The following is a 24,296-nucleotide window of genomic DNA, read 5'->3' on the forward strand; positions in this document are numbered from 1 at the left end:
CTTGACTCCTAATGGAGGCACTAGTGCGTACCAGTGGTTGACTTAGGGCAGATGAAGTAAATTTCTACAAGGAACCAACGGAAGATATGCTTCAATTTTACAAGGAAATGGAAGAAAAGAAAACAAGAAAGATATGCTTTAATTTTTTTAGTAAATTTGTTATTAAATGGTTTTCAACTTTAATTCTTCTTGCTACTAATTAATATGTTTTCTTTGTTTGTAATGTATGCTTGACACAAACTCAATCTTCTACAAGTTCAATGCCTCCTCCAAAAGCTTCGACATCTCAAGCTTGAATAACTGATCAATGAATTCTCATTTTTGAAGTTTACTTCCAATTTTCATTTGGTTTGAAACTTTAATTTCTATTTGGATTGTTAACTTCTATTTGTTTTGGTTCGTAACTTCTATTTGGATTGTAAGCTTAATTTTCATGATGAATCTTGATGCATCATTTGAATTATTATGTGTGTGAATTGTGAATAATGAATAATAGATGAATTTAATCTATAATGTATGAGATAAAGGTACAAAAAAAAAGTTTTGCCCTTAAATTGGGTTAAAAAAACAAAAACAGATTTTGTCCCAAAACAAAATGGCAATTATCATTGCCATACCATGCCAACCGAACTTTTGGCAATACCGAACTTCGGTATACCGAAAGTTTGGTACGGTAATGGTAATAGATTTTTCCAAACCGAAAGTTTGGTACGGTAATTGGTACAAGGATTTTGGTACGGTAACCGTACCGAACCCACCCCTATTTATACCTATTGGAAACCACACATATTTTTGGAATGATTATTCAAATTTAAAAAAAAAATTCAACAAAAAAAAATTCACAAAATAAAAATACCAAAACAAAAGAAACCCAGAGAAAGACGAATAAGGAAGACGAAGTGCTCAGAGACTCCAGATCCCTTTGAAACCCATACCAAACGAAAATCACAAACTGATCCATCAAATAGAAAAAATAAAAAATTATAAGAATCACAGATCCATCAAAGAGAAAAAAATCACAAACTAAAGGATGCAAGACAGGGAGAGAAAAAGAAAAAAAGAAGAGGAAAATAATGGAAAATTGCAGGAAGAGGAAGACGATGAAGATGAAACGAGAAAACACCCATGAGGAAGATGATGCAATCAGGTGTGAGCAGGAGTGGTTCTGCTGATTTTAGGTCTGAATCTCCATCAACAGACGCGAGATGACGGAGCAAATGCGAGAGCTGTGCGAGACCTATTTTTCAGTTTTGAAGCCGACTAATTATACCGAGCTTTTTTAACGTACTAACTAGCGGGTACGAGGCGTACTAATCAACTTGGACTGGATTCGTTAATCCAGCAACTATTTAGTACACAAGTCTCCAAACACCAACTTCCGTATTTTTAATTATATCCGATGCTTAATACAGTCTGTCAAATGAGATCCTAATCACTTTATTTAATAAAAAAATTATATTGAAATAACAAAAAATACGCACAAACAGGTTTAAGTCGTAAAACCACGAATTGGAAGCAAAATCCAATACGCTGCGTGTATCTTTCACTCGTCACACACTTCATTTCCTTTCTCTATCTTTCCTACTTCTTTCTTCTTCTTTTTTGTCCTTTTCTCCTCTCACTCTCACTCGCATCATCATTTTGACTTGACAAAGTACTTTCCTTCTCTCACTTAAGGCTAATTTAGTATTGTTGTATTTAGAAAAATTATTTTTACTAGTGAGAATAAATATTTGTAAAAAAAGTTGTTCAATGTTGGTAATTATTATTATTTTTTTTGTAAAAGTGTTTTTAATAAAAATAAAAGTGTTTGAGTGTGGTAAACTTTTATATGAAATTGATAATGACTAAAAGGATATGGTATTGACATCAATTCTTTTGTTTAAATCACCTTTTTTTTTTTTTACCAAACACATCTGGTGTTCCAGATTTTTAATAAGCTTTTTTGTAGAAGCACCGCAACCACAAACCTAACCCTTACTCCCCAGGCAAAAACCCCCATAAGGCCATAATATATATATATATATATATATATATATTTTTTTTTCAAGAAACGATATTATCTACACTAAGGATGAGGGATGAGCTAGCAATAACGTGGTTCGAATTCGCCTTTGATAAGAATTGATGACACACCCCGATCCGGAGGATCCAGGTGTGCTGGCCGTCACGTGGGCGTGACGTAACCATAAGCACGACACGGAAGCGGAAAAGCAACATAAATCAGCAGAATTTCAAACCAAATTCAAACATAACCACCTATGAACATAACCGGACGAGTTAACAAGTGACCACATAAGTTCAGAGCATAGGTTATCTGCAGTCAAGTAGGACTAAAATAAAATACATCACCCTCAGGTGAGTCCTACATGTCCAAGGTCTGTCAGAAAGACGGAAAGGACCTCGTGAGCCAACCACCGCTAAACTAGAACCTGGAGGGGCGCAAAACAAAATGAGTGGGTCAGTAAAACAAATTAGTTTTCCAAAACAGTTCATTAAAACAATTATATCCCCTCGCCGTAAAAACCTGTATACTTTCCCAGAAATATATAACCATATAAAATCTCAAAACTTAAATCTCAAATCTTTAACATTTTCAAGAAAACATGTCATGCCATAAATCAAAATATAAATCAGGTGAAATAAGGAATCAATCGGAGACCCTGCAGTTGGTCCTATACGATTAATTCAATAGCTCAATATCTCACTAAGCCGGAGTTACCACAGTGACCTATACGGCCCTACTCTGCACATCACTCGGAACTACGTAAGGTAGTCTATACGATGAAAGGTGTAAAAATACGCTCTAGTGCTTCTCTCATCATATCATCAGCGCGCATAACTAAGATCACCCACTAGTCGGAATCACGCCTAGTGATCTGTACAACTAGCATGTCGGAACCCTCACATGGTCTGTACGACATCCACCTACTTGGATCCAAGGCGAGCGTGCGGTGTGGTGAATAATATAAGCACTAACACCTAGGGTGCAGATTCCGAGCTCAAATTATATCGATATCAACCAATTCAATGCATAAATGAACTCACCTGACTTACCTTTGCCTCCACAGCACCATGCAATATGTATGCATCATATATCAATCATATAATTCATATAACAATTCACATTTTCAAATAATTCTATGCATGGCATTTTTAAAGCATATTTTCATATAAATTCATTTTCTGGGAAAAAATCAATAGTATAAAGGTAATACAAAAACAAAACTGCCCACTCACTGATAAGTCGACGGGTCGTAACCCCCGTGGCGTCCCTGGATGCGGTCGTCCTCGGGATACGTCTCACCTATATGCGAAACAACTATAAAAACGTTAATTTTAAGCATATCACCAATAATTCGAAATAACTTCTCATACGATGCTCAATTTTGGTATATGAATATACCACATCGACCTACTCGACGTCACGAGCGTCGGGACATTTTTAGAAAAAAATTTTGACTGCCCACGCGCCCCCACGCGCCACACGTGGCACGGGTCCACGCGCTGGCCACGCGCAGCACGTGCAGCACGTGTCGTCTTCTTCGCAGGGCCTCGCTGGACTGGTTTTCCGGCGGCCGGACTCCGGCAGAACTCCGGCCGATTTTCAAACTCACTGTTCTCCTTCGTTTTTCACCCATTTTCTTCGTATTTTATACCAAATTGAAGCCCTAAGAGTGTACTATCACGTTGGACTAGTTTTAGGGCCTAAAAACTACGAAATCTCACCTTGCAAAAACCAAAGATTCGGCCAACTATGGAACTCACGATCCCGACGTCCAAATCCTTCAAACGAACGTCCCCGAGCTTCCTTAGGACCTCACAAAGCTTGCTGTAAGCTTGAATTCTCCTGAAACACAACATTTTACATTCGCATGAACAGTACCTCAAAAATGGAGGTTCGGGATCTACGTGAAATCGAAGGTTTCACTTCCTAAAACTAGTACCAATGAACTCAGGACGTCAAAACGATGAAGATACATACCTTATTTGCCTCGATCCGTTGAGTTTTGGAGGATTTTGGGTGTGTGCCGTACAATGGGTGTGTTTGGGTGTGAGGTCGGGACAGAGAGAGAGAGACTGAGAGAGTGATCGAGAGGGAGGAGAGAAAGGGACTGATCTCGTGTGGTCAAACCAATCCACACCATCCAAAATCTCTCTTAAGTCCCTAACCACAAAAATATAAAATCAACTTCCAAAATATTTCTAACTTAAACAACTTCTTAAAAGTTTAGGGACCAAGCATTTTCAAAACGTAATACACCCATACCTTGATACCTGACAAGGGCATTTTTGTCCTTTCACATTCCCGCCAAAAGTACCTCCGGGACGGGCTGTGACAATTGAACCTAAGACATCTCACTTACAAATAAAGAAAAATACAACTAGACTGTAGTACTAAGTGGCAGAGTCATAGTATATTTAAATAAGGAAAAAAATAGCTAAACCTCATCATTTGGACTCACCTTTTTATTATTAGTTTTTCAGTCTACCAAGTACTTCATTTGGTGTATTATCACATTTTTAAATCAAGACATAATAACATGATTTCATTTGGAGTAAAATCAGCTATACAATAGTTCTTTTGGTTCTTGTTGCTAAAACATCGAAACAATCTAAACCAATTGTTTTGGTGATGAAAACAAAGTCAAGTTATTGAGTTTTTTTGTTCTTTTTAAAATTTAAATTCAAACTTTTTACCATAAAGCTTCCTCCTCTCCTTCTTGGATTTGAATTCCGACATGGCATCATGCATCGGAGATTTCTGTTTCTTCTTAGATTCGCACTTGGCCGGCACTGGAGACGGAGACTCCTCCTCTATACGCATCATGCATGCGGTGGCATGGCGGTCCGAGAAAGATTGCTCACCCTCCAGTCGGTCAGAGATGCAGGCCCATGGGCTGCTTGATTAGAAAACATAGGGTGATTTGATATAAAATCAATAAAAGGACAATATATCAACAATATTTATGTTAATTATAAATAGGTTAACCATGTATTGTAATACTTAAATACAGCTAAAACAAACAAAAGTTACATAATCTGCCACTACAGTTGGCACCCACTTCAACTAGCACCCCATTTCTCATATATATATATATATATATATATATATATTATGTTACCTATGTGTCTATTTTCTGAGTAGCTGTTTTACATTTGGATTCAGATGCTACATTGCAATGTCCATTTTATGTTTCGTTTTTTCCATTACTCACACACCTCTTAGTCTTATGTGTCCGTTTTTACATTTGGATTCAAACACTGCAATGCAGTGTTCGTTTCATGGTTCTATTTTTTTACTTTTAGATTCAGACACAGTGTTGAAGTTTCCATTTTCTGGTTTTTTTTTTTCCATCACTCACATGCCTCTTACGCTTCACACCTCATGCAACTTTTGATTTTTACATTTGAATTCAGACATTGCACTGCAATGTTCGTTTCCTAGTTCTCTATTTTACATTTGCATTCTGACATTGCTGAATTGCAAACCATTGAACTATGTGCTTTCTCATCTCACTGTCTTTCTCTTGGCAAACTCATATACTTAACTGGACCAGCTCTCCTCTCAGAGATGGCTTGGATGGAAATTAATCTTCCGTAACATGTCTATTCACCGAATCAAGGTGTTTTAAAAACTAGAAGAAGACTTTTTCTTAGTTTAATTCTATGTTATCCAAGGGCATGACAGAGAATGATTTAGTCAAGTTCTAATTATTTACACTAGCTTAAAGCCCATGTGGCATCCATAGAGAGAGAAAAAGAGAAGGATATAAGAGTCAAATTCTCACTTTGTATAATGACTTAAGCACAATTAGAATTCATCATTGATCTATGCCTAATTAATTAAAATATATCAATTGATTAAGTTCAAAACAAAAAAATGTTATTGATATATGACTAAATGGTAAAATTTTTATTGATTTTTTACTAAATTTCCCTAGAAAATATAACCAATGCATTTAAGAATTTAATTGATTAAAAAGGATGATAATCAATTAGTTGCCAGAAAAGAAAAAAAAAAGAGTTTAACACTCGATTACATTATTCAATACTTATTTACAATAAAATAATATAAAGTGTTAAGTTGGCAACTAAAATACAGAAAAAGTCAGACTTCGATCAAAAGTTGAAAAATACGAGGTTTCAATTAAAGTAATGTCATCTAGTGGGAGCCTAATTTCCTAATAATAAGTAGATTTACCTGCCACGAGTAGTCTAATTAAAAAGTGTGCGACATAGAGCCTGAAGCTACCAAGATGAAGATGGCATTCTACAAAAATGTATGTGTACCATAACAACCATGTACAGCAATGCCTTAGAACATATTTAGATACATCGCATATTTGCTCATAAGAAAAATTATGTTCATCGTATATATGATACAACTACTGTTCTTTTTCTTTCTTGAGGCTAGAAACCTAAAATCATGAATTAATATGCGATTGACACTACGATTACAAGGCTGTGATTCTCAACACTACAACAAGAGAGTTCAGATTCTCATCACTGAATTGGTATATATGTTGCAAAACTTTGTTCTTCTCTGAAAAATTGTAAATTAACTTTCTGATTCCGTCAAGTCCCTCGCAACAATCCAACAAAGCCTTGTACCTACAACTTCCTCCGCTTATTGGATTTGGATTCAGACTTGGCATCATGCACCGTAGAGTTCTGTCTTTTGTTGGATTCACACTCGGCTGGCATTGGAGACGGAAACTCCTCCTCTGCACACATCGGGCACGCGATGGCAGAAGAGTCATTGACATAAGTACAGCGATCACAAGGCCAATAATCCCCACCCGTCTCCGAAAAATCATTCTCCATCGCTCTTACAGTTCTGATTTCTGATTAAAACTCCAAACTTCCATGCAAAACTTGAAATTTTACATCGAACTTTTTGTGTGTGGACTGACAAACTAGAACACTGGCTTGACTCTGTAAGTCTATTTTCCTCCAATTCAGTACTGTTTAGTTCTGTCCTCCGTGCTTAGTTTCGCTGTTTTCTCTGAGAATCATTTCACTGGAAAAGCAGACTACAAAATTTAAAGCTGTACTACAATGCAAACAAAGAAATATTCCATGAGAAATTCATGTTCATGCACAATTTGCTTACACTGATGAACCGGCATTGTTTCGGTAGTTTCGCTGGTTTCTCCCCTCCCTTCCTTAAACATCGTATAGTCATGTTTAATTTGTTTATGCATATTGTTACATGAACCATATTTACAGATCATGTTGTGTAAAAATCCTTTTGAAAGGATAGTAATGCTAGAGGTAACTGAGCAAGTCATGCTTTTCTCGTTGTCTGCTAGATTATCGAGTTTATGTTTTTGATATCTTTACATTAAATTAATTCGAACAACAAAAATAGAAGATATCTGCTTCAACTAACTGTCCTTCTTTAAACAACTTGAATGCTGATCCAAAAGGAATAGGTCCTGGTCCTTTCTCTGGCCTATTTCTAATTTCTGGTCTTGCTTGTTCATTGGCATATTTGGTTGTAAATGCACGTATAGTGGTGGGTAAGCATCTGCGAGATTTGAGCTACACGCGACGACGAGCAATGTTAATCTACACAAAAATGTGGAGATACTTAGCCTAGAGCAACCGAAATTCTAAGCAGCATCGCTCCAATTAAGCAAAATTGTAGCTCAGTCAATGGTACACGACTGGTTGCCGTCGAATGTGAATTTATTTCTTAATTATCTGTTAGCATGGCTCTGTCACATATACATCTGCTCACGTACATCTCTTTCTGAGATACAGGAAGTTGTATTAAGGTCACCATTTGTGTTGCATTTTTGGTTCTGACTTCAACTGAAGACCTCAAACAAGTCCGGAGCTCTTTGCATCTGTGCTTCATATTGGAACACTTTGAGATGCTTGCTGAAAAAGGAAGCCCATTTCGTTCAACCGAAAAGAGATCCATTTGGGCCTAAATGTAACCTGATACGCATCAGTCATCAATGACAAACATTTGCTTTGATTCTAAAAGATTCGAATCTCAGTATTTGAGCACAATGCCTCTACGAATTGCCCTGGAAAATGGAAATGATAAAAACACATTTTTTAACATCTCACTTAATCATGGCCGTTGCTTTAAATTGATTTATTCAATTTGATAGTTAAAAAAATGTGTGTATAAGACGTAAAAAATACGTGAAATTATCTTTCATTGCTTAAAAATGCAAATACATTACGGGGCAATTACAGTTTACCGCCTTGAAGTTTGCTTCATATAACCCCTCTTGTTTAATGTCTATCTTATATAAGCGATATTTCACATTAAATTAATTTGAAAAAACAAAAAAAGAAGTTTAAACTTGGATGTATAGGGAGAACACATTTATTTATCCAATTTGACTATGCCCAAGCCTTCAATCTTTTTAGCCATCATGTTAATCTTAGCAAATTATGGCGTGTCTTTTAGTGATATTGTTTAATAATGACGTGGCTCACTTGAGGTTGTTTTTGCATAATTAAAATCGCATGAATAAAAAATGACATAATTGTTAACTGTTATCCGATAGGGTAGACATGATAAGTTTATGCCATTTTTTATTGGGAATGAGAATAAAGATGACATTCTGTGACCAAAAAAAAAAAAAGAATAAAGATGACATCCACCTCGCAATAACCCTTTATTCTCCGTCCATTACAAAAGAGAATGCAGATTAAATTTTTAAAATTCAAATCACCCTGGTCGAATTAAAAACAAAAAATCACAAGTGATCTCAGTGAAAAATGTCGGAATCAATCAATAATGGACAACAATTAAAACCAATTTTCTGTTATATCATATATGAAAATATGAACAATGAAAATATATACAAAATTAATCCACAATTGGGACAGAAATTAGAAACTTTCAAACTATTGCCAACGGCCCCGTTTTGAGAACCTTTCCTGCCTTTTTTGTCTGGCCACGCGCCATTCAAAAACCCTAGCAAAAATCTCAGAAAGCAGCACCATCGACGTTTATGTATCCGTTACTCTGTCTGAGATTCCAAAACGCTCCATAAAACCCTAGTGAGAAACCCTAGTTCACCAATCCAATCCAATCCAATCCAGTCCAATCCATCGATACTTTCTTATGCACACAACATGTTTGATGAATTGGCTCAATTGATAAAGCTTGCATTTTAATTGAATTTGGGAATTCTGTGCAGCCGCAAGTTGATGTCAATGGCTTCCCAGAGGAACCAATTACTCCGCTCGCTGCAAACAGCGACGGCACGTACATTGTTGGCGGAGGCTCGTCGGGGAATATCTACAGGTGTTAGTTGCTCGGTATTTTTGGATGATGGCTCCCTGCTGATTTAGGGGTCGGAGGATGGAGGCCTTAGAGTTTGGTCTCTTTATAGGGTAACCATTTCTTATCATATATTTTTGTATCTTTATATTGTTTTTAACTATGCACTAAAAACGGTTATATCTCTATCCGTTGAATCTCACTGTAGAATTTTTGATGTGTATTTCATGAAGAAACAATTACAAATGAAACATATATATAGGAAAAGAAAGTAGACATAAGCCTAACTTGCCTAACTTGCCTAACTTGCCTAATTTCCTAACTTGCCTAACTTGCCTAATTTACACAAAGAATGTTGACTAGCCTAACTTCACTAGTCATCCAACATGTTTATTTCATGCATGCATTTTAACACAAGATATGACTTTCATGCATTCTTCCAACACTCCCCCTCAAGCTGGATCGAGGGGATTCACTGAGCCAAGCTTGCCCAATAACCGATGAAACTGAGATGATGCTAGTGCCTTTGTAAAAAGATCTGCTAGTTGATCATGGCTTCGTGTGAACATGGTCCGGATGATTTGCGTTTGAACTTGAGCTCTGATGAAATGACAATCCACTTCAATATGTTTGGTTCTTTCATGGAACACAGGATTGGCAGCAATGTGCATGGCTGCCTGATTATCACACATAAGCGTCATAGGAGTAGAACTAGGAAACCCTAAGTCTGAAAGAAGCCCTTTAAGCCAAATGAGTTCACACGCAGTGGCTGCCATGGCTCGATACTCAGCCTCTGCGCTGGAACGAGCAATTACCTGTTGCTTCTTACTCTTCCATGTGACAAGGTTTCCACCAACAAATGTACAATAGCCTGTGATTGATTTCCTATCAATTGCATTACCTGCCCAGTCTGCATCTGTGTAGCCACTAATGACAGTGGACTGATTGTTATGCATTGTAATTCCTTGCCCAATTGAACCCTTAAGATAACGAAGGATTCTCTTAACAAGGTTAAGGTGATCAACAGTGGGAGAGTGCATGAACTGACTAGCCAAGCTCACTGCATATGTGATATCTGGACGAGTGATAGTGAGGTATATGAGCTTGCCTACTAATCGTTGATAGTAGCTTACATCATGCATGGCTTCTCCATCTATGCTGAGCTTCAGTTTACAATCAACGGGAGTGATAGCAGGCTTGTAGTCAAGCATTTTTGCTTCTTGAAGGAAGTCCAATACATATTTCCGTTGATTTAGAAACAGTCCTTTTGAAGATGTTGCCATTTCGATCCCCAAAAAATACTTTAACCTCCCCAAATCTTTGATAGCGAAAGCTTGATGTAGTGAGAGTTTTAGTGCCTCAATCTCCACGGTATTATCTCCAGTGATGATAAGATCATCAACATAGACGAGGACCACCAACTTCCCCCTGGTGCCAGTTCTTACAAATAACGAAGAATCAGCATTACTTCGCATGAATCCAGCCTTTTCCAGAACAGAACTGAGCTTGGCATACCAAGCTCTTGGTGATTGTTTCAATCCGTATATTGCCTTGTGCAATTTACAAACCATGTTGCCTTTAATACCATCATAGCCTGAAGGAGGTTGCATATACACTTCTTCCTGCAGCTCGCCGTGAAGGAAAGCATTCTTCACGTCCATTTGGTAGAGTGACCATCCACAATTGATTGCGACTGACAGTAAAACCCTGACTGAGTTCATCTTGGCCATCGGTGCGAATGTTTCCTTATAATCTACACCAAAGGTTTGGGTGAAACCTCGAGCAACAAGTCTAGCCTTGTGTCTCTCGATAGATCCATCAGCTTTGAATTTAGTCTTGTAAATCCAACGACTTCCAACAGCCTTTTTTCCTGGTGGTAGTTGAACTAGGCTCCAGGTGCAATTCTCTTCCAGTGCACGAATCTCTTCTTTCATGGCTTGGTTCCATTGTGGGAGAAGAGAAGCTTCTTGAAAGCTTCTTGGTTCATAGTGCTTATCAATTTCACTGAGAAATGCAGCATGAGATGTTGAGAACTTACTAAAGCTGATACATTCATTGATTGGATGTCGTGAGGCATATGTAACATAGTCCTGCAACCTAGCTGGAGGTTTTCTGATTCGAGGAGGATTTCTTTTAATCACCTGAGACTCTGTAGAGGGCGGAGAAGGATCAGAGTAGGGCTCGTCTTCACTCTCACTGGCAGTAATTTGGTCAGTTTGAACTTCTTCACAGTCTGGACTTACAATGACTGATCTCTTTTCCAACATCGGATAATTAAAGTTTTGAGGGAGTGGGAACATGTCAACTAAATCCTCCCCCTGACTTGTAAAATAGGGATAGTCTTCTTCGAACTTCACATCTCTTGAAACTGTGCACTTCTTAGTGACTGGATTGAAGCACTTGTATCCCTTTTGAGTGGTCGAGTATCCCATAAACACACACTTGGTTGCCCTGGCATCTAGTTTGTCACGGTTCAAGGTTTGGATGTGAACAAAACACACACAACCAAACACCTTGAGATGTGTCAAATCTATTTTCCTCCCCTTGAGAACTTCATAGGGAGATTTAAACCCTAGCACACGACTTGGAAGTCGATTGATGAGATAAGTGGCAGTAAGGATGGCAAACGACCAAAATTTCTTTGGAACGTGCATGTGAATCATGAGAGCACGAGTTTTTTCCAAGAGATCTCTATTTTTCCTCTCGGCTACTCCATTTTGTTGGGGAGTCCCCACACAGCTGGTTTGATGTATGATACCCTGAGAACTTATGTATTGAAGCATGTTGTTGGATAGAAATTCAGTGCCATTATCTGACCTTAAAACCTTAATGCTTGATTGAAATTGCGTTTTAACATGCATGTGAAAGTCTTTGAAAATGGTAGGGACTTCACTTTTTGATTTCATAAGATATAGAAAACTTGTTCGAGAGAAATCATCAACAAATAGAACAAAATATTTAAAACCTTCCATTGATTCAGTTGCAGGTCCCCATACATCGGTGTGTACCATTTCAAAAAGTTTACTTGTCATAGACATTGAATTACCAAAAGGTAGCCTAGTAAACTTAGAAAATTGACAAGTATCACAAGTAGGATAGGGGTTACAAAAATTTGGAAACAGTTTCGACAAGACAAGTTCAGAGGGGTGAGCTAATCTCCTATGCCAAAGTTGGTTTTTATCTATGGACTTCGATTGAGCTTGAAGAGCCTGAGTGAAACATGCATTCTTGCACAGGTAGTAAAGTCCATTTATGAAGACCCCTTCACCAATCATCTTCATGGTGAGAACATCCTGAAACATTACTTTATTTGGTGAGAAAATAGCACGGCAGTTTAGGGTGTTGGTGATCTTTCCAATTGACAAAAGTTGGAAGGGAAATGTTGGTACATAGAGGGCAGTGGAAGGTGTTTTTTGAGAGAGTAAGTTTATTTCTCCTTTTCCCAAAACTAAGACATTTTTTCCATTTGCAACAGACACATGTGAGGGGCTTGAAATTTTTTTAAAATGATGTAAATTTGTAACTTTGTTTGTCATATGATCTGTGGCGCCTGAATCAATTATCCAACAATCAATTTTAGTACTAGTTAATAGGGCAGTAGTAAAGGCTTTGAGTATACCTGATGCTTCTCCCTTTGGAACTTTCTCATTTCCAGCAAGAAATCTGGCAAATTGTCCCAACATAGCTGTGTGACTACCCTCTTCATTGCCTTGACCATGTGAGCCTCCTCCGTGCCCCTTACTTTGTAGGTAAGCTGCAAATTCATTGATCAATGACAATGGATTGGCAGTGAACTCCATGGATCCTTGTGAGATAGTAGGAGCGTGAGTATTAGCAAGTTGTGCCTTGAAATGAGGTTGAAATTGTTGCGAGGACCTTGGTATCATCCTTCCATCTTTGCTGAACTTAGGCTTGAGTTCAGGATGAAGTTCCCAACACTTGTCTTCCTCATGACCAACACCATTGCAATATTTGCATTTTAGATGTGTGTTTCTTCCCTTGTATACCTTGGCTTCTGAGTTCTTGTACTTTGATGCATATGCCCGAGTCTCCGTTAATCTAGGATTGTGATCAACATTCATAACCTTCTTTCTTGCTTCTTCTCGTTGGATAGTTGCACAAACATTGTTGAAGGTAGGCAGGTCTTGACTCATCAAGATGTGACTCCTTAGGTCCTCGTACTCAGAGCTCAAACTCCCTAACAGCTGATAAATTTTGTCTTCCTCAGCTCGTTTTAGGAGAATGGTAGGATCTGTGGTATGAGGGAGATATACATCCAACTCATTCCACATGGCTTTGAGGCTCCCAAGGTGTTGAACAAATGCTTTCCCTTCTTGTTGAGCACTGGCAATGTCCTTCTTTAATTGGAAGACCCGTGCATAGTTGTTTTGATTTCCATACATATCCTGCAAAGCTTTCCAAAGATCATGTGCGGAATTGGAGTAGCTAAAAATTTCAGCAACATGTTTCTCCATGGTGTTGAGCAGCAAGGACATGACAAGTTGATCTTTGCAGAGCCATGCATTGTATGTAGAGGAAGAACTGTCTGGAGCTTCCACGCTTCCATTTACAAACCCTAACTTCCCTTTGCCTCCGAGAGCTAGTGAAACAGCTCGGGACCAAGGAAGATAATTGAACTCATTCAAGAGAACTGAACACAAACGTTGATTGGTGTTAACCTCAACGTCTGAGAAGTTTGGAGAGAGATTGTGCTGGGTTTCCTCATCATGGTTCACAGAACTTTCTTCAGTCATGACTTAGACTTTGAAAGAAAGAAAAAATTGCAGTAGCAAGAATGGCAGAGACAGGTTACAAATGAACCTGCTCTGATACCATGTAGAATTTTTGATGTGTATTTCATGAAGAAACAATTACAAATGAAACATATATATAGGAAAAGAAAGTAGACATAAGCCTAACTTGCCTAACTTGCCTAACTTGCCTAATTTCCTAACTTGCCTAACTTGCCTAATTTACACAAAGAATGTTGACTAGCCTAACTTCACTAGTCATCCAACATGTTTATTTCATGCATGCATTTTAACACAAGATATGACTTTCATGCATTCTTCCAACACTCACAGATTATTCGATGATTATCAAAGTCAAGAAGAAAGCCATATGTACATGCATAACTTTACAGAGAGCACTCTTTGTGTAACAGACGTTGGTGCAGGATATGGTGGATACAAAGCCATTAGCGTGTCAGCATCTCAGGATCGCACGTGTAAGAGAAAACGATTCATGAATTCACCATCCATGTGTGGATTGTTTGTCTTTTACTTGTTGATCTTTTACTTTCTTAAATGCTCAGATTTATCTTCTCGGTTTTTCGTAGCATGTACTCCTTGTGAGTCCCTCAATATCTATTGCATGTCTTTTGCCTATTATGTACTAATGCATTCTTATTCCTCCCCAATAAACAAAAACGAAATGTATTCTTGAAATTGCAAGATATACGTTGCTGCACTTAATGCTGAGAGCCTGCTTAACAGCAAGTATGGGTTGCATATCATCGATTGTTTCTTGAATCACACGTTTCTCTCTTTTCCTATAAGTAACCTTTGAGTTTTCTTCAGTTGACACTTCTCTAATTTTTAACTGTGTATTTTTCATTTTCAAAGTATAATCGCCAAAGATTGTTGCACGTTTTTAGAACCCTGCATTCTACCTTCAGTTATGACAGGCTTTGCATTCTGGCGAACTGAATTGAGGAATATTCATTTTAGTATATTTTGAATGAGTAAAACTCTTCTAACTCACAACTTTATACTTTTGACTTTTGAACAGCAAAGCTGTAACTTGCTTAGCATATGGCATTTCTGGAAATTATTTGATTTCTAGATCAGAAGATGGCGTGGTTCGAGTTTGGGATGCTAGAACTCGTAATATTCTTCGCGTGTTCAAACATGCAAAAGGTCATCTCAATTCATTTTGAATTATTTCCTTCCCCGGGTGTATGCATATTTGTTGGTATTGAAGCAAATTTAGCTCTATTTGACTAACACTATTTCATAATACAGTGTATATTCAAATATCTCAGTTGTTTATATTCAATCTGCCAAACTTTACTAATTTGTGTAGTATTTACATAAAATTTGCACTGTGCTCCGCAGGTCCAGTGAATAATATTCTAGTCGTTCGACAGCATTTTTCGAAGAATAAGACCTCAAACAAGTCTGGAGCTCTTTGCATTATACTGTACACACACGCAGAATTGATGTGCCTATGTCCAGACGATCTTCATTCTGCCCGAAAGCAAAGGAAAAGACCATTCCGGTGAAATCTGTAATGCAGCAGCCAACCACCGGTTCTAATAATGCATGCAGCTTTCTCTCCCTTTCCATCTCACTTCCCCTATAGAGAAAATGTGTCAGCCCTGCGTTCATTAGCAGCATTCGCAACAGTCAGGTGGGTCGGAGTAACAAAAAAAAAAAAAACGAAACATGCATGCATAAACTAATATTGAAATTATACCTGTTTTTGCACGCTTCCTTTCGATGATTTTTGCAGCCGGCCAAAGTGAGCTGCAATGTAGTGGTTTCAGTTTATTTCAGGCAACATTGCTTGTAAACCCGGTAAAAAGCAGCTAAATCAGACAACTGAAGGGTCTTGGTGAATCCAGTTTTTTGAGGTCTGCCGCCCTCCCAAAAGCGTGCTCGTGAAACTTTCTGCAAAATTTTGTGACTATAAACTGCTACTTTCTTGCATATATTTTTTGGAATGAAATAAAACTAGAGCATTGCAAATCACGATATTGGGAGAGGGGGAATTGAACTGGGGACCTGGAATATGATAATCTGCACTTGTTTAGTTGGAATATTGTAATTTGTCAAGTATAATAAAAGCTCAACCCCATAAATTGCTTAGTTGTAATATTGTAATTTGTCAAGTAAAATGAATAGAGTGAGTTGGTAAGTAAATAGAAAAGAGCTTAATTACCAAAAGTGGCCGAAGGGGTAGAGGAAGACCTAGGAAAACTTTGGAAGAGACTCTAAGAAAAGACTTAGAGTACTTGGATCTAACGGAGGACATGACACAAAACCGAGCGCAATGGCGTTCTAGGATTCATATAGCCGACCCCACTTAGTGGGAAAAGGCTTTGTTGTTGTTGTTGTTGTTGTTGTTGTTGTTGTTGTTGGAAGGCCTCTCATGCAACTAAACAGCTTCCTCTGCTTCGACTATGCCTTTACCCCTCTCACCAGAAGTGGAAGGCCTCTCAGGTAACTCAACAACATCCTCTACCTCGACCATGCCTTCACCATCATCATCAAAACCAGAATCAAGTGGAGGTTTGATTTCGATGTTGGGGATGTGAGAAATCTTGGGCCACTCCTTTCCTTTGCCTTTTTGGTAACCTGGTGCAAGGCTCCCACACTCTACGATGTTAGGTTTCCGCAGTGGTGTTTTCAGTAAGAAGTCTGGCAGTGTTTTTAGCTGAGGGCAGTACACAATCTGTAAAGAAGAGAGGCATGGCATTATGGTAATATGAGAATCCTCTTCCTTCCACTCTTCCACTCCTTTCCACTCTTCCCACGCCTTCACCATCATCATCAAATTGTTTAACGACATGATCCAATTGGGGGCACTGCTTCCATTATGCCCCATAATTTCTAAAGATTCCAAATTTGGATGCGGTCGTAAAAAATTCAGTGTTTCTGCACTACTGCTTCTTCTTCTTCTTCCCTCCTCATCTTCCCGATTTTCAGATTTTTTTCTCCAATCCAACACTTGTGTAAAATACAATCCAACAAATTCTATTCTCAAGTGTAAGAGTTTATGTTTGTTCCCCAAGGGTGATGCTTTCTCACCCTCACCCGCAGCAACTTTCAAATCCCCACCAATATCTAATTGGAGTAGACCCTGAAGTTGGTCTAAGTTTCTCAAATCTTCTAATTTGAATGCTTCATCGTTGTCTTTACCACCACCAACAGGGCACCAACCTAGTGTTCTTAGATTTGTCAATCTCCCAATCCCTTTTGGCAAGTACTTTGGCTGAGTGCAACCCCAAACATAAAGATGCTTTAAGTTAATCAGCTTTCCCATGCTCTGAGGTAGACTTTTAAGCTTCCCACACCAACCAAGGCGCAATGTCTGCAAGTTGTATAAATTACACACCGCCTTCGGTAACTTTCTCAAATCACCATTGCGAGACAAATCAATAAACCTCAGATGCACCAATTCACCTATCTCTTCCGGAAGCTCTTCAATACAATTACCATTCAAATTCAATGTTCTAAGATGCTTCAACTGCGACATCAAAGTTGAGTCCACAACATTAAATTTTGAATCAAAAGTTGCAAGAGTACGCAGATCGCACCTAGAAAACAAAACACATGAGAGTGGACCTGTGGGAGCAAGCACTAAGGTCAAATGTCGGATTTTAACACCCGATAGATCTATTATATTGTTACCACCCTTAACCTCCATTGTAAAGCATTCATTTTGAGTAAGAAACTGCAGAAAATCATGCACAATATCATGCATTTTACAACTCCTGATATTTCCTTCATTATCTTCTTCAAAGTCTTGGAAAAAAGATCGCATTACTAAAACATTGAAAAACTTTTGACCAATTATTTTTTTCTCTGTGTTTCCTTTCGAATAGAGATAATCTTGTGACATCCACAACTCAATCAAATGATCTTTATCAATCTTATGATCTTTTGTTAAAATAGCATAATATAAAAGGCATCGTTTGACTGCAGGTTCCAAATCAAAATAACTCAGTAATAGCGGTTTGAAAACTTTTTGCTCAAACTCTTCAAGGTCCCATATCTTACTGTTCAAAACTTCTCGCCATTCTTTCCTCGTTTTCTTGTCATGCATGAGACTACCCAGAGTCTTTGCAGCAAGAGGCAAACCCTTGCACCTTTTTGCTATTTCTTCACCAATGGCTCCCAACTCACCATCCTTATCTCTATCATGAAATGCCATGTGGTTGAATATTGACAAACAATTTTGTTCGCTCAACTTCTCCAAACAGATCGTGTGAGTGGGAGCTCCCATCATATTAGCAACCTCCTGGTTTCGAGTGGTCACTAATATTCTACTTCCTCGAGCGCCACTTTGCATTAATGGCAACTTCAATTTCTCCCACTTTTTTGGGTCTTCAGTCCACACATCGTCTAGGACAAGGAGAAACTTTTTTCCCTTAATCGATTCAGACATACACTGAAAGAAATCTTCCAAAGTATCTGAATTTGGGCTGACACCTTTGGCACCAGAAATGATGGCTTTGGCAGTTTTGATCACATCAAAAGAGTCTGAAACACAAACCCATATTTTGATATCAAAACAAGCTTCAACCTTCTCATCGTTAAAAGCCAATTGGGCCAAAGCTGTTTTTCCCATTCCTCCAATCCCAACAATAGGGATGACAAAGAGACCGCTCTCTTCTTGACTACTCTCGTTCAACAACTTGCTAACCAAAACTTCCTTTTGTCGTTCTCTACCAAATATGATAGATGCATCAACAAAAGAAGTAGTTTCGTCTCGCTCAGGTTGTTCAATGATCATTCTCTCCGTGAATTGAAAGTCTCCTCTGTTCTTAGCAATCACATCTAAATTTTCATTCAGACCTTTGATCTTATGAGCAATGTCACGACGAAGAATTACTCGACTGACTTGGCCAAAACAAAAGCAAGAGGAGGGAATAGAGAAACATATTGCCCTCTTCTTATTCTCAGTAATAAGAGAAGTACTTCCTGCTCTTCTTGTTTCTCAACTTGCTGTTTCAGTATTTCAGTCTTCCACTCATCCACCACATTGTCCATCTTGTACAACACCTCTGTCAGCTCCTCCAGCCAATTTCTGACGCTGGCCTCCTTCACCTGCCTCAGCTCCGCATCCTCAAGCACAGCACGAATCGCTTTAAGTTTGGCCTCGAATTCTTGAACATCTTTCTCCGCATTCAAAACCAGTTTCACCTCTCCTTCGACGTATTCGTAAGTTAACGAAGCCAATTTTTCGAGCAGCCCAAAAATGAGTGCATCAGCCATCTTTCTGTTAGCAGTGGAAACAGAGAAAACCAAGAGATCTGAACTCAGAAGTGCAGGATGGATGGTTGTCGTATCACATCTGTTCTTCCCACTACTTGACTTAACGATGTTAGTTGGGATGAGAGAACCGACAAATATTAAATTTGTGGGGTAGAGGTCAGTCATCCGCACTTAATTGTTCAACAACTTGAGGGACAACCATTAATTGATCTTTTTTAACTCTTGTTCTGTACTAAGTTTAAACAAACAAACAAAGCAACAGAGACATGGAAACAAAACAAAATCTCTGTAATTAAGAATTATTAACAAAATCTCTGTCATGAGTTTTTGTCAAATTCCTCACTGCGGTAGGATTCTCTCCCTTTTTTTTCCCTTCCCATCCCTCTTATTTGAACGATTACGGTTAAACCACGTTAACATCTTATATTAATTTTTTTATAGAAAATAAAAGAACCAAATAGAAAATGTAAGAAGAAAGGATGGAAGGGGATGGAAAGATGAGGAAGTTGATAAACACATAACATATTTCTCTTACACACACTCCGCTTTTCATTTTTTTTTCACCATCATATTAAATAAATCAACAAAAAAAGACCAAAATTAAGCAGTCGATTCTACTTGTTCTGTGCAGTAAAAGCAGTTATACAATATTTCTTTTGGTTCTTGTTGCTAAAACTTCGAAAAAATCGAAGCCAATTGTTTTGGTGAGGAACTAAACAAAGTCAAGGGATTTAATCATTTTTTTTTTCTTCTCTTTCTCAGAATTTAAATTCACACTTTTTACGATTAAACTTCCTCCTCCGCTTCTTAGGTTTGGATTCCGAAATGGCATCATGCACCGGAGATTTCTGTCTCTTCTTAGATTCGCACTTGGCGAGCACCGGAGAATCCTCCTTTGTGCACATCAAGCACGCGGAGGCAGAACAGTCATTGACATAGGTACAATGATCGCAAGGCCAAAAATCCACACTTACCTCCGGAAAATCATTCTCCTAATAATCCACTACCTCTGGAAAATCATTCTCCATTGCTCTTACAAAGTTTCTGAAGTAGTTTCCAATCGTAACGGTCAGTTGTATCAGCTTTCCTCAAAATTCGAAGAACTCTTCAATAGATCGATCATCATTGATAATCTGCTCTTCCAGTTCCACTTCTGCACAATGACATAACTTTTCCAAGCCATTCTCTGCCTCGCCTAGCAAGTACTTAAACAACTGCCTCTTAACGCGCTCATGCTTGGGGATAAAGTAACCATACACATAGATCCACTGCAGCACCCATCTGCATTCGATAATCTCTTGCCAGGCCTCCACAACAAAATCAAGAACCGGATTCGTTTTTATGTATTTCACACTGAACTTCTTCAAATGAACATCTTGCACAAGGCGATGAAAATCTTCAACGACTATTTTCTTGTACACGCGGTTATATACCCGAAGTACATAATAACGAACAAATCTGTTAGAAGACACCTTCGACATCTCTTTCAAAGATATGTTTGTCATTTCTTTCTTTCTCCTGCTATGCTCACTCTCCACCCCCTCCAGGAAACCATTACCAGAACAATTAAGACCATGCCAGTTCCACCATTCGAGGAATGTCCAGCAAAATTCGAATCCACAAGGCGCGCTACATGTCATATGGTTACATCCTTGGTTTGCTTTTTTGATATTTCGCTTGCACTTTGGACAAGGCTTAGTGTTTGCAAGAATCCAATCTACACATTCAGAATCATTCTTGTTCTTCAACATCATCCACTTTGCCACTGTATCACAGTTCACCGGACTGTGACCTTCCTCGTGACAATTTGAACAAAATCTGTAAGAGCGTAGGCAAGAAACATCACAAGTTCCATAGCCACCAACAAAGTCTACAGCATAGTCACAGCCAGGAGAAGGGCACCACTTTCTCTTCCCCTTACTATCTTCCACATAAGACCTCAAAAGGTACTGCAAATACTTTGCCTTATCGGCGTCACCATTGACTTTGGTTACCAACACAAAGAGAATCAAATCTTCGCCAACAGCAGCGCCACAGCCCGGATGAGGACATTTTAGAGACAAACATCCAACACCATCGTTGCTAATCGATTCACTTACACAAGCTGCCCAACATGCAATACAATAAAAATGGCCACATAAATTGGAGCTAATACTATGATTACCGCCAGCATCACAAGTCTCGAAGCAAATTTCGCAAGTAAACGAACCAGCACTTCGATCAACAAGTGGGACTTTCCTAAACAATCCCAGTTTGTTCCGAACATCATCTTCCTCCTCAAACCACTTGTCAAATAACATACTAACATTCCAATTGCAGTGGCGGAGTAAGATAATTGCCGAGGATCTCGATACGCGCAGTTTCGAGCACACCTCTGTCATACATTGTAATTGGTGTTCCCTGATATCTGCCTCTTTCAAAACCGTATATCTGTTAGGTACTCAAGCCCAAGGGAAGAGCCCAACCCAAAAGACTAGTCCAATAGGTGGGAGGACCCCAAGGACTTAAGAACCCCTACACCCCCATAAGTGTAGTCGATGTGGGATCATAACATTACACCACCCTTCGGAAGTCGACGCCCACGACGGCCCTTACTCTGGTGGCTTTCACTCTTAACGGCGGTGCACCCTTTGGTCATCCCGTTAAGGTAGCCCTTTCCAGGTCGCCCCCTTCGCAGCGTCGGGAACCTAGGCTCTGATACCAATGTTAGGTACTCAAGCCCAAGGGAAGAGCCCAACCCAAAAGACTAGTCCAATAGGTGGGAGGACCCCAAAGACTTAAGAACCCCTACACCCCCATAAGTGTAGTCGATGTGGGATCATAACATTACACCACCCTTCGGAAGCCGACGCCCACGACGGCCCTTACTCTGGTGGCTTTCACTCTTAACGGCGGTGCACCCTTTGGTCATCCCGTTAAGGTAGCCCTTTCCAGGTCGCCCCCTTCGCAGCGTCGGGAACCTAGGCTCTGATACTAATGTTAGGTACTCAAGCCCAAGGGAAGAGCCCAACCCAAAAGACCAGTCTAATAGATGAGAGGACCCCAAGGACTTAAGAACCCCTACACCCCCATAAGTGTAGTCGATGTGGGATCATAACATTACACCACCCTTCGGAAGCCGACGCCCACGACGGCCCTTACTCTGGTGGCTTTCACTCTTAACAGCGGTGCACCCTTTGGTCATCCCGTTAAGGTAGCCCTTTCCAGGTCGCCCCCTCCGCAGCGTCGGGAACCTAGGCTCTGATACCAATGTTAGGTACTCAAGCCCAAGGGAAGAGCCCAACCCAAAAGACTAGTCCAATAGGTGGGAGGACCCCAAGGACTTAAGAACCTCTACACCCCCATAAGTGTAGTCGATGTGGGATCATAACATTACACCACCCTTCGGAAGCCGACGCCCACGACGGCCCTTACTCTGGTGGCTTTCACTCTTAACGGTGATGCACCCTTTGGTCATCCCGTTAAGGTAGCCCTTTCCAGGTCGCCCCCTTCGCAGCGTCGGGAACCTAGGCTCTGATACCAATGTTAGGTACTCAAGCCCAAGGGAAAAGTCCAACCCAAAAGACTAATCCAATAGGTGGGAGGACCCCAAGGACTTAAGAACCCCTTACACCCCCATAAGTGTAGTCGATGTGGGATCATAACATTACACCACCCTTCGGAAGCTGACGCCCATGACGGCCCTTACTCTGGTGGCTTTCACTCTTAACGGCGGTGCACCCTTTGGTCATCCCGTTAAGGTAGCCCTTTCCAGGTCGCCCCCTCTGCAGCGTCGGGAACCTAGGCTCTGATACCAATGTTAGGTACTTAAGCCCAAGGGAAGAGCCCAACCCAAAAGACTAGTCCAATAGGTGGGAGGACCCCAAGGACTTAAGAACCCCTACACCCCCATAAGTGTAGTCGATGTGGGATCATAACATTACACCACCCTTCGGAAGCCGACGCCCACGACGGCCCTTACTCTGGTGGCTTTCACTCTTAACGGCGGTGTACCATTTGGTCATCCCGTTAAGGTAGCCCTTTCCAGGTCGCCCCCTCCGCAGCATCGGGAACCTAGGCTCTGATACCAATGTTAGGCTCTCGATGGGTGGAAATAGTGCGAAGAACTCGAAGAGCAACACGAATCCATGAAAAAAAATAACCAACGAAATCGGTATTTGTGAGAGCTCTCGAGTTTGCGATTGATATCGAGAGAAGTGTGAGATGAGATTGGTAAGGGTTTAGCCTTTATAAATATAGAAATTGAATCCCTAGGTAACTAGGAAAAGCGAACCAAATTCCTTGCGTGAAAAGGAACAAAAACCCTAAAATTTCCATAAATTAGGAGCAACCCCAAATCGTCCGAGTCGTAAAACGCACCGTTCCAATAAAACATTGCTACCTTAATTAGGAATTTAGGACTTAGAGCCAAATTATAACACTATATATTTTATATATAACAAACGATACTATCTGCACTAAGGGGGAGAGGTGGACTTAACATCATAATGGGCTGACAATAATGTGGTTCAAATTCGCTTTTAGCGAGAATCGAACCTTAGATCTCTCACTTACAAGTTTAGAGGGACATGTTTTTGGTTTATTTTATAGAGGAACAAAACTTATCCATCTAGCAAATGATGTTATGATTTATTTTTTAATTGTTTTTGCATTTACAATTGAGATATCTATCATACAATTCTTTCTCTCTTTCATCTCATTGTTCGTATTTTTCCCTCTCTTCCCTTCTTCTTTCTAATTTTCTCTCATACTTCTTCTCTATCTCTCGCATACTTCTTGTTCTTTCCACTTCTCTCTCCTCCTCTTCTTTTTTGCATTGTTCACTAGATTTATGACATAAATCTAGATTTACTATCACTGTGGTGTCCTCTGCTAACAATATAACGTCATATAAACAGAAACTCTTGTCATTGTATTCTTGATAGAAAAGGATTTAGTTGTGTTGTCAATATAGTTTGAATGTTACATATATTAATGTATGAAGAAGCAAACCAAAATGGACTTTGGTGACAATAATTAAAAAATTGGTAAATTATACT

The 24,296-nt window shown here is 39.3% G+C and overlaps 4 protein-coding genes and 3 long non-coding RNA genes across 13 annotated transcripts in view; 2 read left to right on the forward strand and 5 right to left on the reverse strand.

The window, feature by feature from the left end:
- Nucleotides 1-17,607, reverse strand: part of LOC126633091 (disease resistance protein RGA2-like) — a 65,578-nt gene extending 47,971 nt beyond the window's left edge. Inside the window, exon 1 of the mRNA XM_050303649.1 lies at nucleotides 17,443-17,607. Coding sequence (XP_050159606.1) covers nucleotides 17,443-17,515 — 73 coding nt within the window. The 5' untranslated portion in view covers nucleotides 17,516-17,607. The remainder of the gene's footprint in view (nucleotides 1-17,442) is intronic.
- LOC126633087 (putative disease resistance protein RGA3) overlaps nucleotides 1-24,296 on the reverse strand; it is a 140,211-nt gene that overhangs the window by 47,240 nt on the left and 68,675 nt on the right. For 5 of the 6 annotated variants that reach the window (XR_007626950.1, XR_007626951.1, XR_007626949.1 and 2 more), the window contains exon 2: nucleotides 19,090-19,185. Coding sequence is in view for 2 of the 6 variants with exons in the window: in XM_050303638.1 (XP_050159595.1) it covers nucleotides 19,090-19,185 (96 nt within the window). In the remaining 4 variants the exon portion in view is untranslated. Of the gene's footprint in view, nucleotides 1-18,759; nucleotides 19,186-24,296 lie in introns of all 6 variants that reach the window. The other variant, XR_007626952.1, reaches the window with a different exon arrangement.
- LOC126633102 (uncharacterized) lies at nucleotides 2,135-3,893 on the reverse strand. Its single transcript, XM_050303663.1, has 3 exons — nucleotides 3,730-3,893; nucleotides 3,241-3,307; nucleotides 2,135-2,432 (listed from the first exon to the last, which is right to left on the reverse strand). Exons 1-3 carry the CDS (start codon nucleotides 3,862-3,864, stop codon nucleotides 2,314-2,316), a joined length of 321 nt encoding a protein of 106 aa, XP_050159620.1. The 5' UTR covers nucleotides 3,865-3,893; the 3' UTR covers nucleotides 2,135-2,313.
- Nucleotides 7,765-15,801, reverse strand: LOC126633108 (uncharacterized). The gene is made up of 3 exons (XR_007626960.1): nucleotides 15,734-15,801; nucleotides 15,425-15,635; nucleotides 7,765-7,829 (listed from the first exon to the last, which is right to left on the reverse strand). It is a non-coding gene; the product is annotated as an uncharacterized LOC126633108 (long non-coding RNA).
- LOC126633101 (protein ROOT INITIATION DEFECTIVE 3-like) lies at nucleotides 8,839-15,595 on the forward strand. The gene is made up of 3 exons (XM_050303662.1): nucleotides 8,839-9,369; nucleotides 15,047-15,174; nucleotides 15,373-15,595. Exons 1-3 carry the CDS (start codon nucleotides 9,338-9,340, stop codon nucleotides 15,537-15,539), a joined length of 327 nt encoding a protein of 108 aa, XP_050159619.1. The 5' UTR covers nucleotides 8,839-9,337; the 3' UTR covers nucleotides 15,540-15,595.
- On the reverse strand, nucleotides 9,460-14,295 carry LOC126633107 (uncharacterized). Its single transcript, XR_007626959.1, has 2 exons — nucleotides 14,212-14,295; nucleotides 9,460-9,561 (listed from the first exon to the last, which is right to left on the reverse strand). It is a non-coding gene; the product is annotated as an uncharacterized LOC126633107 (long non-coding RNA).
- LOC126633106 (uncharacterized) lies at nucleotides 21,844-23,239 on the forward strand. 2 transcript variants are annotated; one of them, XR_007626958.1, is made up of 3 exons: nucleotides 21,844-21,904; nucleotides 22,451-22,561; nucleotides 23,109-23,239. It is a non-coding gene; the product is annotated as an uncharacterized LOC126633106 (long non-coding RNA). The 2 variants fall into 2 exon arrangements; XR_007626957.1 differs by lacking the exon at nucleotides 21,844-21,904 and adding an exon at nucleotides 22,061-22,177.

Source organism: Malus sylvestris, chromosome 8 (genome assembly GCF_916048215.2).
Source record: "Malus sylvestris chromosome 8, drMalSylv7.2, whole genome shotgun sequence".
NCBI classification, from domain to species: Eukaryota; Viridiplantae; Streptophyta; class Magnoliopsida; order Rosales; family Rosaceae; genus Malus; species Malus sylvestris.

Bases quoted from the DNA above. Each gene is read 5' to 3' on its own strand.
- LOC126633101 (XM_050303662.1), top strand. From the start codon at position 9,338: ATGGAGGCCTTAGAGTTTGGTCTCTTTATAGG. The intron at 9,370-15,046 runs GTAACCATTTCT...ACTTTTGAACAG, and splicing joins GAGTTTGGTCTCTTTATAGG to CAAAGCTGTAACTTGCTTAG. The intron at 15,175-15,372 runs GTCATCTCAATT...TGTGCTCCGCAG, and splicing joins CGTGTTCAAACATGCAAAAG to GTCCAGTGAATAATATTCTA.
- LOC126633102 (XM_050303663.1), bottom strand. From the start codon at position 3,864: ATGTTGTGTTTCAGGAGAATTCAAGCTTACAGCAAGCTTTGTGAGGTC. The intron at 3,308-3,729 runs GTGAGATTTCGT...TTTCGCATATAG, and splicing joins GAATCTTTGGTTTTTGCAAG to GTGAGACGTATCCCGAGGAC. The intron at 2,433-3,240 runs GTGAGTGGGCAG...GCGCCCCTCCAG, and splicing joins TACGACCCGTCGACTTATCA to GTTCTAGTTTAGCGGTGGTT.